Below are 18924 nucleotides of genomic sequence, written 5' to 3'. Positions count from 1 at the left end.
CAACAACAACAACATCTAAAAAGTTTAAAGCATGTGTGATTTTATGTCAGAAGAAAGCTACATAAGTTTAAAAACACAACTGAAACCAGAGGTATAATAACAAGCAGCTGGAGAGGCCTCAGGATGAGATTATGGTAAAAACAGCCAAAAAATGAATGGACCCTGGTGTAGCTTTGGAGCGTCCATGTGTAGAAGAAGAACTAGTTTCCATACATGTTATTAATAATGATACTGCAGCTCTGTTTCATCTGCTGTTCAGAACAACACGAGTTTAGTGACGTAGTAAATTTTAGTTTCTGAGTCACTTTTAAATCTCAGAAGGGACACGGCGACATTTTACCGCGAGACAAGGGTCCGGCTGTCCGGGCGTGAAGATAAGAAGAGCTCAGGGTGTCTCAGTTTGGACTTGGACCAGTAATGAGGCGAAGAGCTGCAGGCAGAGGACGTCAGTATCCACGGCAACTCATTTTAATTCAGTTTAACTAAAATCTATTGAAAATATACTTGGACACAATGAAATATAGTCTGGTTTTTCCAAAATAAAAGTGTAATTTACTAAAAACAGAGCTAACAGCAGCTTTATTAATAATCCTCTTTTCCGTTGGTCTTTATTTTCTTTATCTATCTATCTTTTTTTAATTCATTTCATATATATAATTTTAGATGTTTGATTGTATTTTAATAATTTTTAATTTATTTAATTTTTAGTTTTTAAAAAAATATATTTTTGCTTATTTTTATTGCACTTTTTAATTTTACTTTTTTCATGAATTTATCTTTTGTTTACTTTTGATTAACTTAATTTTTACTTCACTGTTTATGTTTTTTTGGTTTTTCTTTCTAACATTATTTTTTATTAATTTTATTATTGTTTCTTTACATTTTTTAATTATTATTTACTATTGTTATAGTATATATATATTATTTTATATTATTATGTTATTTACTTTTAGACATTTTAGAAAAACAAATAACGACCTTCTGAATAAATGAACAGCAGGTCAAAGCTTTCGACGGACAATTTGTTTCCTCTGAATAAGGACCAAACCTACCAAAATAAGAGCCCGGTATTTGTCTACTAAAGTGAAATGGTCCTTTAACACATCTGAACACGTGGAGACGGCTGCTGTCTGAAACCGTCTGCTGCTGCCGTTGATCTTAATGTCATGTCAGTCATCTGGTCCACAGGCGGCTCCATTAACGAGTCGCCCCCTAAAGACACAACACCAATTAACTGCTGGTCTCTCTCTTCACCTGTCGCTCAGTCAGCTGCTGCACACACGGCGGCCATTTTAGACACAAGTGCAATTAACTGTGTGTCTGTACAACAACACTTCATTCAATGACAGATTTACTGCAGAGTTCAGATCTTTCACTTAAAGTAAAAGTACCACGTTATATCGCTCTCTGCACACACACCAGACTACATTCACAAAAACAGGGATTTTACCTCAGAGGACGCAGGAGTTTGTGCTCTACTGCTTCCTCAGTCAGTTAGTTTGTCTGTGTTACTGTGTGTTCAACCAATATTTAGTTAGATCTGAACTAACCCTTTAAAACACCAAAGTCGCAGAATAACACAAACAAGCTAACTGATCAAAACCAGCAACTCTCCTCTAAAATCCCCATTTTAGTGAATGTAGTCTGGTGTGTGTGCAGAGAGCGATATAACGGCTGTTTGTGGTTAAACCAAAAGGATCTACCAGGTCTCTCTCTGTAGGGATCCTTTCCATGATGCTGTCACACACTTAGAATAACACTCTGAGCCTGTCAGTGGATCAAACAAGCTCTTTTAGTGGACCTACTGTGATCAGGTGCAGTTGTCCCAAAGGATCACGTTGCAGCCCGTTTCACAGCTACAGAAAAATTAAAATAGGGCCCAGGTTTAAAAATACCGAAGCTCCCCGTTAATGTTGTTTTCATTCTTAAAATTCAGAGCTTTGAGGGGGTGGAGCAGTAAAGGCCCTCTGTGTGAAGCGTGACTCCCCTCCCTCCCTTATTATTTATATATAAAAAGGTCACCGAGCTCATGAGTGAGGCAGCGTAACATCCATCCTGGTATTCAACCCCCTCCTCTCTCTCCTATTAGACATTAAAGGATTTCTGAATGAAGCGTGACTTGTCTCTCTCTCTCTCTCTCTCTCTCTCTTTTTCCGTCTCTACGCATCATCTCTGTAGCCGTCGCCATGGCGACTGAGCGGCATCGATGACGCGCCGTCTCTCCCCTCTATATTTACTCTGTTGCTGTAGCGACGACCCAGACGTGCTCTAAAGAAGAGGAAGGTGAGAGGAGGAAGATGTCCCACACACTGACCGTACTGGAGGCTTTTATTTTGTTTCCCAGCTCAGGACCCGCCCATCGCCTCCGCTCAGTGCCTCTCATGTGGGGTATTCCCTGCACTACATGGCCCAAAGTTTGTCCTGCATCCATGAAAACAAAGACCATGAAATCCCACCCAAACAGTCTGGGTTGATCAGTGTTCAGATGCACAAACACTGCACAGCGCTTTAGAGTGCAAGATAAACAATCCAAACACGGCGTGAATGTGAGTAAGATGCTACCAAGAGACTGTGAGCCTGCACATATGTGGCCCATGCAGCTTCGTGCCAGATGCATTGTGGGAATATTTGAGCCAGTTTGAACCGTTATGTTGGTGCAGCTGCAGGGCGACATGGTGGCCTCAGTGAGGTTCAAGGTTTAAAACTGGGAATTCTTGGATGTCTTTTTGTCTGCTTGTCAGGAAAAACACGTGTGAGATGCTGTCGAAGATTTTAAACTGTCATCACAGAAATGTAACAAGATAATTTTAATCTGCAGCAGTTCCTTCCTCTTACTTTTCATGCTAAAGGGGCTGTTTACAGTTCAGGTGTTTGACAAAGCCAAACCCTGATTCAAAGCCGTGAGGTTGATTTTATGGTGCATTCAGGCTGAGTTGGAATAATCTGAAAAACGATGTATGTCAGAACAACAAGCTGCGTTTCTTCTTCTGCTGCTTTATATGTGTTTCTAACGGGATCAAACGGGCCGCGTTTCTTCTTCTGCTGCTTTAAATGCGTTTCTAACGGGATCAAACGGGCCGCGTTTCTTCTTCTGCTGCTTTAAATGTGTTTCTTGGATGTACTTCCTGCTTTGTTGTGCTGCAGCTACAGACAGCAGCTAAAGTCACAGTCAGAGTGTTTCTCCATCCAGGATGAATCTCTAGTCGTCATGGTGTTAAAACCCCTCTGAGCGGCTGACGTCTGGCCTGGTGCCCCCCCATTAGAGAATAATACTGATGTGCTGCTGGAATATACCACTGACAGTCTGCATGGGGGCTTTTATTTTGAAAATGAGCAGATTCTCTTTGCTGTTTCTCTGCCTGACTTCCTGCCGCCTCCTCTGCTCCAAAACGCAATTGGAAATTTCCTTTCATTGGACCCAAGAAGCCAAAAACCAAACCAGAAAAAACAAAGTGTCCACGTACTTTTGGCCATCACTGACCACACACACACACACACACACACACACACACACACACACACACACACTCGGTATCAGCTGTTTGTTAATGGTGCTTTAAGTCCTTCATTCACACACTGAGTGTCTTAATGGCGTGTCGTGTCTCACTTGGTCTATTTCTGCTCAGCTCATGACTTCAGGCAGCTGCGATACAAAAACAAATCAGACTAAAACTCTCCCGACAGATTCACCTGATTTTACCGGCCCCATCCTTCAGGGGCACCTGGTGTTTCCGCCCCAGTCCGACCAGTTCAACACCGTGTTTATCTGTCATGTATCTCAAGTTCAACAGCTGGACAATAAAACGGAATAAATAAATTCAGTTTTGGCTAAAATGTAATCGCCTCAGATTATTGTGAGTGATTCTGAGGAAACTAATATAATAATATATTTATATAATAATAATAATAATAATATATATAAATAAATATATTTAAGTACAGTTGGTTTCCAACACTGGAGTTGGCTAATATTAGCCACAGCAGCTAGCTTAGCGAACACTTCATCAGCTCAACACATCACTCAAACTAAACTGCTTCTAGTAACTGTGAGTGAGAATGTATAATAAAGTAGATATATTAGTATTTACAAGCTAAAAAGAGATTTAGCTTTAATGTTTGAGTAAAATCTCAATATGGAACTCAAGATGTTATTAAAGAGCCAGATTTTGCCAATTCCACACCAAAGTAGACCACAGATATGGTAATAAAAGGAGCTTTGCTGTACCTTTGGGTTGAGGACCAGCTGCTGCTCATCAAAGTGCAGCAGGGCCACAGAGTTTGACTCCGAGTTGTTGACGAAGATCTGCAGACAGGGATAGAGCGACGTCCCTTTACAGTCCGTCCCGCAGGTGAACACGCACTCGAACATCTCCTCCGGACGCAACACCGACACCACCTGGAGGGAGGACAAATACGTCTTTAGCTACACATGATTCAGTTTTATCTTCAATAGATAAACACACGATTCAATCAGTTATGTACATATTTTTTAGGGAATTGATTAATAACTGAACCACTTTCCCGAAAAGCAACTATTCGGTATTAGCTTAGCAAGTGTTAGCGACGCACAGCAAGTGTAATGCTATTACAAAAACACAAGAGCAAACGTGTGAGGAAAAGGATTAAACTCTACTGTGTGCTGCTAACGTTAGCATGTCTGGCTAACTAGCTGACTACTCACACAGGTAACTGCAGCTGAGGCCTCTGAGCATTTCACTAGTTTGTGGGGTTACAGGTTAAGTTCAAAAGAGCAAAAACAGTTAGGAAAGTGTTAGCAGATCTGTCTTGTTCTTACACTCGAGCACTTCATGCGAGTATAACTGAAATAGCCAAATACATCAGCTGAACTTCATCCTAAAAGACTTTTCTGACGTTACAAATTAAGACTAAGATTGAGGAAAATGCAAACAAGCCTGTAAGATAAGCTAAGCAGCTAAATAGAGTCATTTTATTAGACCTATAATAAAACAACACCACTACTATTTCCATTGTTTTCTGGGGATGCTAACTGTTCACCTGGGACCTGTTAGCTTTAGCATCTATCTTTTATCTTGATATCATGTATGTAGCCATTGCAATAAGTAAAATAAGTTGGTTTAAAACAAACAGCTCATGTAGCTATCATTAGCTTAACTAGCTAGCTATAGAAAGCTGTCATAAGAAGCTGCTTTAGTCTCCTGAATACCAGATTATCATTGTTTACATTTAATACGAAGGGTTTTATAGATTAGCAACAGTAACTAGCAAGTTGATCATACATGTGACTGTATTTGTTCAAACATGTGACATTGTCAGATAAAAATAAAGAGCGATGGCTGCTTTTATTCCCCATGTTCATTACACAACAGCTGCAGGCATGAAAGTAAATATCAATAAATACACACTCAATCTATGAGGATTTAATAAAAGTCTGACTTTTCTCCGTCGCTCAAAGAGGTCAGCGAGCCGCAATAAAATCCAAGTATTGAGATTGATGATATATTAAGCCTTGGATTAGTGAATCACAGGGTGGACTCTCTCACTGGCACGTGAGTTTGTATTGTGCGATTTAAAAGCAAAAAGACAAAAGGCCTCCACTCTCTAAACATTATTCCAATAAGCTAACAGCCACATAAATCAAGCCGGCATGAATTCATCATCCACGGTAAACAGCTCGGAGTGCAGTCTGTGGCTGCCTGTAATTTATGTCATGAAAACTACCAAGAGATTCAAAGCGCTGCTCAATCAGCTTTAATAAACCCCAACATGAAGGAACCAAAGGACCTGACGCTGGACAGACCGCCTCTGCAATGACAACAGGAAATATTAAGATAAACGATGTGATGAAGGAAGAAAAAAAAAAAACGGCCTGTGGTTTTTAATGTTTTGCCAAAACTAAAAGGTTTATTTTTGGCCACGCAGGGAGAGGAAATGGCGGCTATGATCCAAAAAGATGGCATAACGTTGTGATATATTTCAAACGTACAAAATGCATTTAATTTAATTTAATTTAATTTAATTTAATCATGTGTTGTTAAGTAAGCTGTAAGTCATCGTACAACATGTGCACCTGCATCGATCTCATCCACACTTGCTGTAATTTCTCTGTTGGTATTTTTCTGGCTCGGGCTCAGGAGAATACTAATTGGCTTGGTTGTTTTCCAGCAGGGGAAAAAACCATAGATGCAAGGCAACAATTCAGAGGCTTATAGGAAACGTTCTGCAAATGAAGAATCCCCCATTTGGGACTCAACGCCCTCCAAAAGTAGCAGAGAAACCTGAGAGGTGATGGTGAGGCTGCACTTTTACACCAATTAGATGTAAATACCCTGCACACACGTCCCTGTCCTTCACAACATTACTACAACAAGAACATCAGTGGCTGCAGAAACAGTCTGCAGCAGCAGTCTGATATATCACCACTTAAGAGGAAACTTTAACCTGCTGCTGCTGCTAGTAGAAAGATCAGGAGACCATGTGGCGCCATTTGGTGTCTGAAGGTCCCATTGAAAAGCTCAGTGCTGCTCTTTGGACATTCATTCTGTGGTCTGAAGCAGCTGAGGACACATTTACTCACATTTGGTGTGTTTCTAGATCTGTTTGTGGTGCCTGTGGTCGTTATTCTGACTATTTTCAAAACAGTTTTACTCCTGTGAAGCCCTTTGTGACTTTGCTCTGTGAAAAGACTTGTTTTTTAGGAAGTTGGGGAGGATATTTAAACTAATTACTCTCTTTTAAAATAGAGAAACCGACTTGAAAAAACCTCCAGTAAAGCATAAATATCACCTTTGTGTTGCTTGGCTGTTTTGGAGCCAGGACTGGGGTGCGGCTGCAGGGGATAAAGCACCGGATGTTCTCGCCAACTATCAAGAACCAGACGCTGATTGTTGGCTTCAGGGGGCAGTAAAGAGGGGGCGGGGCTTTAGGGTGGGGCTAGCTGCTCGTTAACCAATCAGAGGAGGCCTTCGTGGAACGGGAAAAAAAACAAGATGGCGATGGCTGCGAAGCGAAACTCAAAACAACCAGTGTCCATGTAGGCAACCTCTAGTGGTGCAGTAATTGTGACGTTAGCAAAGAAGGAAGTCAGGTGATGTAGTATAAAGGGTGACGTAGGGAGGCGGGCCAGGGCCAAACACATGACTTTTACCCAGGAGGCCGCTGTTTGTGTCCTGTGTGACACCAAAAGTCAACGTTGAGTCACTTTAACCTGACTTATTTTAAGTGACGTAAGATCCAGGTGACATTACACATAATGTAACGTGTGTTTCCAGTCGCTGCTGTCTGGTCCTTATTTTAACTCAAACCATCATTTTTCCTAAACCTAACCAACCTGCGACAGCTTAGAGCGTTAAATTTAATTCATAAAAGGATTTGCTTGCTTATGGTTGGGCTCATGTGGTCCTTTAGAGGGCGCTGAAACTGCTGATATATAGTATGTTTTCTCCTGAGTCATTGGAAATCAACCAAATCAGTTTGTTGTTTTGGTTATGAGGATTCGTAACACCAGCAGACGATGGCGATCTGTTAGTCTACGAACTTCTGCCTCGATTTGTTGACGTTAAGTCACGGTTGGACACATCTGGTGTTGACATGAAGGAGTCACAGACTGTATAAAGAAAGTGGACGTAGCAGCCGTGACTGTTGTTTTGAAGCCTCAAGTTTGGCTTCAGGGGTGTCGCCATCTTGGTTTTTGGAGCCAGAGGTGACCCGCCCTAAAGCCTCAAGCCCCTCCCCTCCTCTTCCTGGTGTATCTTCCACTAAATGAACGTCCTGCTGTGCTGAAGAAGACAGTAAACTAGAGACTGAGAGCAGTAAACGTTCACTGAGCTGATAAATCAGGACGATAACGATGAAGTTGAGCCCACAGATGTTAACTTTGGGAATATCTGTGTCTCCTGTGTTCCTCGGCTGAAAAGCCAAACTGAAGATCGACCTTTTGTGTTCGCATTTGCATATTCATCTTTTCCTCTCGGCCCTGGAAGCTCTCCCTAACTCCACCTCTCTCATTCGGTTCATGTGGCTGCAGGCCGAAGATCGTCCTCAACACCTTCCGGCTCCTCCCGGGGGGTCGGAGACGTTCCCACACCAGAGATATAATCTCTCCAAGCGTGCTCGTGGGTCTCTGCTGCCAGAGAAGGTGGATCCCGATCAGATGACGGCAAACGTCCACAGAGCAGCTTCTGGCTGGGGACCACCAGAGTTAATAAGCTTCATCCTCAGGGGACCACGAATGCCTCCGTGAAATTATTATGACGGTCCATTCGATATGTATCAGAATACTTCAGTAGTGACACCACAGAGGCTGAGGACAGCAGTGACGCACAGGTTCTCTGACAGGATCACTGATGATTGACGACTCGGGGATTGATCCTGTCAGACCGGATCTGATCACCTCCACCGTCCATCACTGATACGACTGATCCGTGTTCTTTTTTATCCTGATTTATCTTCGACCTAATTCATACAAATTATGTAGAACTGCACCAAAACCTCAATATCTACAGTAAAATATACTTAAATACACTCATTGATAAGGATATTTTCCAGTATTGATCAGTATAGCAAGTGTAGAGCTTCCTATAGAAGTGATTAATATGGAAATAACATGAGATCATATCGTCACAATACGACATGTTTGACGTCTTAAAATGTCCAAAACAACAAAATATTCAGTTTAAAACTAAATACAACTAGAAGCTCTTTACTGATTGTAAATCAACAAATCATCTAGATTATTTGTGATTATTGGTTATTAGCTGATTGTCTGTCCACAAACAATAATCCTACTCAATTTTAACATTCAGTAGTAATGTTCAGTTTAGAGGTACTTGTACTTCACTACATTTATTTTGAAGCCTTGGTTGTTTTGGATTATTTACAGAAAATGATAAATGATAAATGTAACACAGCAGATTAAAGTCAACTTTACCAGCTGTAGCATTAAAGCCATAAACAGTTATCACATATATTCTGCACTTCTGGTGCTTTAACTTCAGTAAACATCTGAACAGTACTTCACTATTTTTTAAGTATTAATGTAAAAAAATCTCCTATAATGCTGCTGCACGACCACCAACATCCACACTAATGTTCCAGGAGCTCTTATTGATACTAGCAGTGAATCTACTTCTGTCAGTGCTGCAAACACAAAGACTTCACTGTCACAGTCTGAAATAACAGTAAAAGTGGAGGATTTGTCTTCTGTCTTCTCCATCCAGCCTCCAACCTCCACTACTTCTACTACATCTACCACAAATACCGCCACTGCAACACCCACAAGTACAAGTACTACTACGAATACTACTTCAAATACTACTTTAAATACTACTTCAAGTACTACAACTACCGCCGGGGTGCAGGCTGGAGGCTCCGGCAGCGGTCGGCGGGGCTGCGCGGAGCTCGCAGCCGGGCTCACCGTGCAGTTGGCCGGCTTGCTCTGCAGGCTCTGCAGGGTCGGGCTGAGCCAGCAGAAGCCCAGGATGAAGAGGCTGAGGATCCCGCAGGCGATCAGGAACAGCCCCAGCCTGATGCTCTTGTCCTCGGCCTCGGAGTACTCGTACGACACCCGCATCTTCGCCATGGCAGCCCCGCGGAGACCTCCGCCGGCATGGAGAGGAGGAAGAGGAGGAAGAGGAGGAGGAGGAGGAGGATGGACGGAGGAAGAAGAGGAGGAGGAGGCTGTTTGCCTGCTGCTGAGAAACTGTTGAGTTGAAACACCGGCTGCTTTCTGTCTCTAAATCTGTTTCATCTCCCTCCGGCTTCATCTATCCTCCCTCCTCCTCCTCCTCCTCCTCTTCCTCCTCCTCTCTCTCTCTCTCCTCTTCTGCCTCTATTCATCATCTACTCTTCCTCCCTCCTGCCACACATTAGTGCTTCATCTCTCACTCTGCTTTCATTATCTGTTGACAGAGATGGAGGAAGTCAAAGTAGTGACACCACAGAATAATCAAGTGAAGGAACATGCTGCTTTCAAAGTCTGTCACGTGATGCCTTTACTTTAATTATTAGAAATACAATCAACACATTGAGTAAAATGTATTATCTGCAATGAAATTTGACTTTAACAAGCTACTTAAATGAGTAGGATTCAGCCTCTGGTGACCACGAACCTGTTACTGTTTAAAAGCTTTTTAAATGTCTTAAATGCCTTGAGGCTGGTTTCTGGTCCTCAGCTCAGTGTCCTGACCTCAGAGTAACTCTGCTCTTTTTAACCCTGGGTCCTCTCTGTGTCCACATCCTGGTGTCTGAGTGACTGGTAGGTAGTAAAAGTGTTGGAACTGGTCCAGTAGATCACCTCAGCCAGCAGACACCAAACGGGCTGCAATGGCTGCAACGTGATCCTTTGGGACAACTGCACCTGATCACAGTAGGTCCACTAAAAGAGCTTGTTTGATCCACTGACAGGCTCAGAGTGTTATTCTAAGTGTGTGACAGCATCATGGAAAGGATCCCTACAGAGAGAGACCTGGAAGATCCTTTTGGTTTAACCACAAACAGCACACACACCAGACTACATTCACTAAAACAGGGATTTTAGAGGACAGGACACAGGAGCTGCTGCTCTGCTGCTGAATGGATCAGTTTGTTTGTTTTGTGTGATTGGTGACTTTGCTTTTTTTTTAAGGAGTTAGTTTGGAGCCAATACAATATTCATGTAGCACACAATGAGACAAACTAACTAACTAATCGAGGTAGAACTAGACCAGCAACTCCTGTATTCTGTGAGGTAAAATGACCAGTTTTGTCAATGGAGTCTGGTGGCCCAGGTTTAACAATACCAGAGCTACACTTTAACACAGTCAACACTGTGTCCATATCTTAGTGTAGTCATATCCACCCCCCAGTGATTTATATCACCTGTATACAGACTGCATGCACCTCTGGCTGGATGCTCAACTGCATTTCGTTGTCTCACTTGTCTGTGCAACAGCAATAAGTCTAATCTTGAATCTAATCTAATCACCCGGCACCAGAGTTGGACCTCCATAGAAAAATGACAACATCAGTCGTTTAAATGCCAAAATATGACTTACCTGACAGTGACCTTTAATGGCCGTGCAAATAAAAGCTCTTTTCTGTCAGGAACAAAGGAGCAGGAGACACAAACCCTCTCACGACGAAACAAAGAGCCCAGAAACAAACAGACGTCGTCCTGCTGCAGGATCAGAACATTTTAGACACCAAAAGTATAATTCTGGTATTAACTTTTACTTTATGGACAATTATAAAGAAGATTGTGGAGCAGAAATACTTTTATTGTATATGGAAATCAATGTGACTGAAGATGAAATCAGAGGACTGTGGTTGAAGGACAAGGGAGCAAATAGGTTGTTTAAAAGTTGCACGATGATAAAAACACATCATTTTTCATGTAATCTGTCGTTCATGTTCACTGTGGCTGCAGTGTTCAGGTGTCCACATACTTTTGGCCAGGTAGTGCAGCTTGTGGCTATCTGGGATGTTTCTATGGTTTCATCTCTCTCTCTCTCTCTCTGTGCAGGTTGAGTGATGCTCGCTCGCCCCGGTGGCCTGATGATTCAGTCCAGATTTGTGTTTTATTTCGCCGCCGGCTGCTTGTTGTTCTCTCGCCGTTACACGCTGGATGAGATAAGCCTCTTAGCCGAGGAGGGACAGCACATCACTCTCTCTCTCTCTCTCTCTCTCTCTCTCTCTCAGGAACATCCTCTGTTTCTCAGGACAGAAATATTAGAGTTCATGGCGGTTTTAGAGCTCCGGTCCGACCACCTCAGCGATCAGCGATCAATCAGTCAAATACTAAAGGTCAAGAGATAAATATCTGGAAATGTGACGACTTTAGTGGTTTAATTTGTCAAACGTGGCCGGTTTGAGTCTGTACTAATCTCTTCTCTCATCAGATATTTGCCTTCACGCATTTATTAAAATAAGAATCTCTGGAGCTTTCTATCAGGTCACATGATCTTCATCAGCAGATGGAGTTTGGAGAAGAACTTTTAGATGTTTTTTTAAGGACTTCTCGTAGATATTTAGTGATAAATGTGGATTCTGTTGTCAGAAGAGCCACTGAATGGAGATTATGTGAACTGTGAAAAAGGAACTTAACAAAATAAACTTTCACTTGAGGGACTTTTACCGGAGTATTTTCACGACGTGCTACTTCGTACTTCTACTCTTCAGAGGGAAATACTGTAGTTTTTAGTTATTTGTTACTTTGCAGGTTTCTATACACAAAACCAGTGATGGACTAAATCTCCTCAACGTGCTGCTGTCTTTATGTATTCTTGTTTACTATTATTTACTGTTGTCTTTAATGTACTTCATTACTTGCTGCTCTGACACAGTTTCTCTAAATGGATCAATAGTTTCATTTAATCGTGTGTGTGTGTGTGTGTGTGTGTGTGTGTGTGTGTGTGTGTGATCGCTGTTAAAGATGCAACCAGCCGTTCAAAATGGCCTCCATGGACGACTAAATGATCAATGAGCTGACTGAAATGTATTGATTTCTCTGCCTCTTAACCTGCAGTGAAGTGAGAGCGAAAAAAAAGAAAAAGAAAAAGAAAAAGGTATCTGTTGACAAGCCAAAGACCATATCGAACACACACACACACACACACACACACACACACACACACACACACACACACACAGCCGTTCTATCGCTCTCTGCACACACACCAGACTACATTCACTAAAACAGGGATTTTAGAGAACAGGACACAGGAGCTGCTGCTCTGCTGCTGCCTCCATCAGTTAGTTTGTTTGTGTTACTGTGTGTTACACAAATATTGTGTTGGATCTGAAATAACCCTTTAAAACACTGAAGCTACACAATAACACAAACAAAGTAACTGATGGAGGCAGCAGCAGACCAGCAGCTCCTGTGCTCTGCGAGGTAAAATGACTGTTTTTGTCAATGGAGTCTGGTGATTTTGAAGCAGGCGCTCTGATTCTAAATACAGCGTACACTGACACTGCCTGCTTCTGGGGGGGCGTGCATGTAGGTAACACACTTTAAATCATCTGAACTATCCCTTTAATCCCCTATTCCCTCTGGGAAAAGGGCATTTTCCAATATTTTCTGACATTTTGAAAACCAAACAAGCAGTCCATTAATTTAAAAAATAATCTGCAAACTAATCAATGAAATAAATAATCTTTGCAGCCCCTCAGGCTACAATTTAGAGCGTCATTTAACTGACCTTTAAAAAGTCCTCAAAGTTTTTTTAGTTTCACCATTTAAAAGCCAGAGAAGAAGAAGTACTGGCAGGTATTTTGGAATTAAAATAATGATATTCAGAGACGCAGGATATCAGCAGTAACATCAGCTGCATGTTGAGATCCATGTCGCCCTTTAAACAACGACATCCTTCAACCTCGAGCACCGACCGGCGTCTCTCTCTCTCTGAGTAAAGCCTCAGCATTATGCATTGGTAATCAGGGAGGCATGTGGCAGGATTATTATCATCTCTGCAGATCAAAAGATTACAAATAATAACGGACATCAGCGCGGAGGAACACGGAGGCCACGTGTCTCTGCAGAGCAAACACCAGCTCTAACTTCAGCAGTGTGAAGGCACAGGAATATAGAAAAGAAAAAAAGAATATTTATCAACATTTGTTCGCCTGAGATGTGATTTTCCTTCTGAAGATGAACAGAAAATATGAAAAACAGGAGGAATTTGACAGGCAGACTGCAGGGACAGTTGGTATCCCCTGTGGACGGGATTCAGGCTTTCAGGAAGTAAAACAAATAAAAAAAAAAAGGACTCAAATCTACATTCAGATGATGCGATTAGGCTGCGCCATGTTTGCTCCGGCTGTCCTGAAAACACAGAAGCAGTGCCGCTGCAGTGAGCTGCTGCTGAGGCAACATTTGGCTGAAAATCCCAGCGTCTACAGTGAAACCTCCTCCTGGTGATGTCCCTCATTATGGGCATGATGGCCGCCTCGCTGAGAGCAGCGTGCAGCCGTCCTGCAGCCCTGCTCGGCTCCAGGTCTGGATTCCAGCCTGCAGATTTGAGGCGACGCATCATTTTGAACGCAGTGTTTTGTCTCCAAACAGCCAAACACTGAACGACAGGCTGCTCCCTTATTGTCCAAATCCTGCAGTTTAAATGTGACACATGCAGAGATTTGTGTCTTTTACACAGATTCTGACTTAAAGTTCGTCTTACGGTTTCTAAATTAAGTTTCTTTTAATCTTCTGAGTCGACTGTCAACTACAACTTTCATTGTTTATTCAGTTTTCCTTCTCTTCGTCTCCTCTATCATCCATCCAGACCACGTTTTGGAGCGCTGCAGTCAAGTCTGAACCAAAATCCTACAACTATTTTACTAAATTTACAAAAAAACATCCACTAAGTCGACAGAACAAACACAACTACTGTTAAATCTGTGTTTAAATCCTCTCCTTGTTATTGTTATTCCAGCATTGAACACTGAACAATCAACGTACTGATGGAGAAAATAGATCTAATGATAGAAAATATAACTTTCACTGCTGCTTTAACTACATTTTCCTCATTAAACTCACAGACTTTTGCAGCAGGAACATTTTAAAACACAGGATTTTAATTGTAATGAGGTATTTTCTGACCGTGTGGTTTTAGGACGTCGTTACGCTAAATCATCGTCGCCAACAGGCCGAATAATTCAATAAGTAAATGTCGTGTTTGTCACATGAGTCACGACGTTGTGCTGAAGACAGCAGCACGATGAGCTAATTAACAAATAAAGTGAGGTTTCAGTTTAGTTTCACACCTTCGCCCACTCGCTCTCACACACTTCACTACAGTTTTAGATTAGTTCAGTAAGTTACATAACTCTTCTTAAAACAACAGCATTAAAAGACAACGGCTCACTAAGTGAATAAAAGAAAAAAAAAAAAATTCATCAATTCTAAACCATTTTCTAATCTTCTATGTAAGTTAAAACATTTGAAACAAAATACAGTTTTTCTGTATTTCTACTGAAGTGCAGGACTTGTAAGAGTGCAGTTTTACGTAGTGGTAGAACCAAACCTGCATTAGTTCCTGATGTTTTAACAGAGGTAACTTAAAAAAAACAAAAACAGAAACAGTACAGCCGTTATATTGCTCTCTTCAAAAGCCACCAGACTCCATTGACAAAATCAGTAATTCTACCTCACAGGACTTCATGACCAAAAACACACAAGAACACAAACACACTGACTGATGGAGGCAGCAGCAGAGCAGCAGCTCCTGTGTCCTGTTCTCTAAAATCCCTGTTTTAGTGAATGTAGTCTGGTGTGTGTGCTGTTTGTGGTTAAACCAAAAGGATCTTCCAGGTCTCTCTCTGTAGGGATCCTTTCCATGATGCTGTCACACACTTAGAATAACACTCTGAGCCTGTCAGTGGATCAAACAAGCTCTTTTAGTGGACCTACTGTGATCTACTGGACCAGTTCCAACACTTTTACTACCTCCCAGTCATTCAGACACCAGGATGTGGACACAGAGGACTAAAAACACCACAGTTCTCCTTGAAAGTTTCAGAACCTTTAAAAGAAGAGGCATCACATTTAATTCATACATTTTCTTGTATTACTTCTACGTGATTAGTTATTGAGTTGTTTATGTACTTTACATTTTGCTAAATCTGTTTTATTTTGTATGTGTGTACTCAGAAGAGCCAAACATCCAACTTTTCTCTTCATGTTTGTCTGTTTTGGTGTCTGAGCATCTTCCTCTGGACCCTCCACATGTAAATTAAACGTCTGATTCAGATTTGATGTTGTTTTTGTCCTCATATCTCTGTTTTCTCTCTCTCTCTTTGTTTCCTCTCCTAAATTTAACAGCTTTATTCTCCTGCGGTGGTAAATTCTGCTCCGCTGCTGCTTTTATCACCACATTAAGTCGTCACCGCTCTGAGTGTGTGTGTGTGTGTGTTTACCTGCAGACTATAAAACACTCCTCATCCCGACTCCATCACACTTCATTTAATTGATCCTCTTCAGTCGTCACACACTCGGCTGCTGTGGCTGAAACATCAAAACACTGATTTGTTGATAACAAGAACACTTTAAAGGTTTTAACACTTTGTTTTCTGCACGAATCCGTTTAATAGATGTGATTATCATTATTATCGATAACTTATAAAGCATCCACTTGATTGATTAATGGTTAAATTCAAATACAGACACAATACAAAGTCAAAGTCAAGCATTTTCAAGCTGCTGGTAAATTAAATATACTCGACTCAATTAGCTGCTCTTAAATGTCTTTATCTAAAAAGCACAAACTATATTTATTATTCATTATTTATATTATTGTTGTTAGAATTAAAGCACTTTTCAAACTTTACAACACATTAAAATTCAAGCATTTTCAAGGATTTCCAGGACCTGCAGGAGGCCTGAGGATCTCAGTCGACCTGATCTTCTTTTAGCGCACAGCGCCCCCACGTGGACCAGCTGCTGAAACACAGCTGAGAACACCACCTCATCTCCAGGTCCATTTAGTAGCTGCTCTGGAGCTCTCGACCTCACCTCGGACCTCGAGATGAGATTTATCTGTCAGCTGCTTTTTTTTAAAAAGGTATTGAATCAACTTTAAATCTCGAACTCTAAGCCGGCATGGACGAGAAGATGCTTGAGAGCTCTGGAACAGGTATTAAACGGACCTCCAGTTATTTCTTACCTTTATCCGTCTGGCTGAACGAGACGCTGACCGCTGAATCACCTCCTCTTCGCGTAAACACACATTTCTGTCAAGAAGAACATAAAGAGATGTTATATTTTTACTCGCCGTGTGGGAAGACAGTAATCTAAAGGGTAGCCCTGGGTCCTCTGTGTCCACATCCTGGTGTCTGAGTGACTGGTAGGTACAAAAAGTGTTGGAACTGGTCCAGTAGATCACCTCAGCTGTGAAAGAGGCTGCAAAATAATCCTTCAGAGCAAACCAGACTCCACTGAAAAAAACAGAACTTTTACCTCGCAGGACACAACAGTTAACATGAGTTAAAGGATTAGTAGAACTGACCCTTTAACCCTCTTCAAAACCCACCAGACTACATTCACAAAAACAGGGATTTTAGCTCACAGAACACAGGAGCTGCTGCTTCAATCAGTTAGTTTGTTTGTGTTTTTTTTCTGACTTTGGTGTTTTAAAGGTTTCGTTTGGATCCAACACAGTATATGTCGAACACACAGTAACACAAACACACTGACTGATGGAGGCAGCAGCTCCTGTGTCCTGTTCTCTAAAATCCCTGTTTTAGTGAATGTAGTCTGGTGTGTGTGCTGTTTGTGGTTAAACCAAAAGGATCTTCCAGGTCTCTCTCTGTAGGGATCCTTTCCATGATGCTGTCACACACTTAGAATAACACTCTGAGCCTGTCAGTGGATCAAACAAGCTCTTTAAGTGGACCTACTGTGATCAGGTGCTCCAGTTGTTTACATTGCAGCCTGTTTCACTGCGATCCCAATTTTTGGTACCAAACAGTCCAAAATACCACAAAAATATGTACGAATAGGACCCAGCTTTAAAAATACTGGAATTACCCTTTAAACTTCCACAAAGATTGCAAAAGCTCTCTCAATATACACACATATTATACATTATTATAAATTCCAGATTTGACCATAAAATCTTAACTAACTCAACATATTAGTATAATCTGATTTTATATCCCATGATGCATTGCTGAAGATTAAGTAATTAAAATCAGCTCAAACTTAAATCTTCACAGGATCTTCGACGGCAGTTTGGGCCTGAAAAACAAAAAAACTTCATTTTGGACAACAGCAGAAAAAAACAAAACACTCAGGACTTCACGTTTAGTTTCATTACCAGAATATTTATTTTATTCTTTTTCCTATTAAAACACTAGCTGCCATATTTAATAAAACAGCCAACGGCCAAGTGCCTCAGTCCTCATCCTCCAATCAAATCTCGCCGAGCAGGTCACACGGGTCTGTGGGGGCGTGTCCTTGGCTTTGATGCTGCTGTGTGAACGAGCTGGGCCCTGTAGTCATGGCAACCCATGTTGTTGCTAAAAGGTGTGTGGGTGTCGGCGGCGTTGGGCGTGGTCCCCTGTAAAACCGTCTCCGCGGCGGTTTCCGTGGTAACGGGAGGTCTCGTATTGCATCGTTTTTTCACCGGCGGCCAGCAGAGGGAGCGTCTCCTCGTCTCAGACACGGTTTCTCCTTTTTGTTTTTTTTCCCCTTTTTCTTAAAAATACTGCCTCGTCTGCATGTATATATATTTAAATATATATATACACAAGTCAACATTGGTGCCTCCTGGAGGAAGTTTAAAAAATAACGCAGGGAAAAGCAAATATTTTATGACATTTAGCCTAAAAATGGCGACTTCTGGGGTTGATTTTGTCTTTTGGTGGAGGGTCAGTGACCTAAGAAGGAAATGTTTTGATATTTTGGGAAGCAGTCGTCTTCTCTTCCTCACTGAGTCTTCAGAATAATAACACTCTCGTGTCCGTGTGATGAATATGAAGCTGCAGCCAGCAGCTGGCTAACTTAGCTTAGCATAAAGACTGGAAACAGAGGGAAACAGTTAGCCTAGCTCTGTCCAAAGGCACCTCTAAAGCTGATCAGCTCGTTATTGTATATATTGTTTGTTAAGCTCAAGTAAAAATGAATCGTTTTCATGCTAAGCTAAAGCTAACGCCTCCCGACTGTGGCTTCATATTCAGTGAGCAGACTTGTGTCTCAGCGAGCAAAGAGCACGAAGGAGATTTCTCAAAATGTCGAACTTCTTCCTGAACGATCCAGAGAGAGGCCACTGCAGCAGTCTGATTGGTTTGACTGTTGCTAGGCGGAAAATAGAGACCTTCAGTAAAAGGTGAGAGGTGAAAGTAGAAGAATTAAAAAAAAAAAAAAAGGGGGGGTGTTAAATATTAAAAGTGAGGGTCAGGCAGAGGGAGCTGTAGAGCTGGAATAAAAAAAGAAAACAAAGATGATAAAGAAAATGGAGAAAACTGGGAAAG

General features: G+C 41.7%; 1 protein-coding gene across 1 annotated transcript in view; it reads right to left on the bottom strand.

Annotated features, from left to right (window-relative positions):
• LOC139221673 (calcium-activated potassium channel subunit beta-4-like) overlaps positions 1-9580 on the bottom strand; it is a 24501-nt gene extending 14921 nt beyond the window's left edge. The window contains exons 1-2 of the mRNA XM_070853591.1: positions 9395-9580; positions 4226-4396 (exon numbers count right to left, since the gene is read on the bottom strand). Of these exons, the coding sequence (XP_070709692.1) occupies positions 4226-4396; positions 9395-9559 (336 nt within the window). The 5' untranslated portion in view covers positions 9560-9580. The remainder of the gene's footprint in view (positions 1-4225; positions 4397-9394) is intronic.
• Between the last annotated feature and the right edge of the window lie 9344 nt (positions 9581-18924).

Source organism: Pempheris klunzingeri, chromosome 22 (genome assembly GCF_042242105.1).
Source record: "Pempheris klunzingeri isolate RE-2024b chromosome 22, fPemKlu1.hap1, whole genome shotgun sequence".
NCBI lineage: Eukaryota > Metazoa > Chordata > Actinopteri > Acropomatiformes > Pempheridae > Pempheris > Pempheris klunzingeri.
This window is presented reverse-complemented; position numbering and strand designations above follow the sequence as displayed.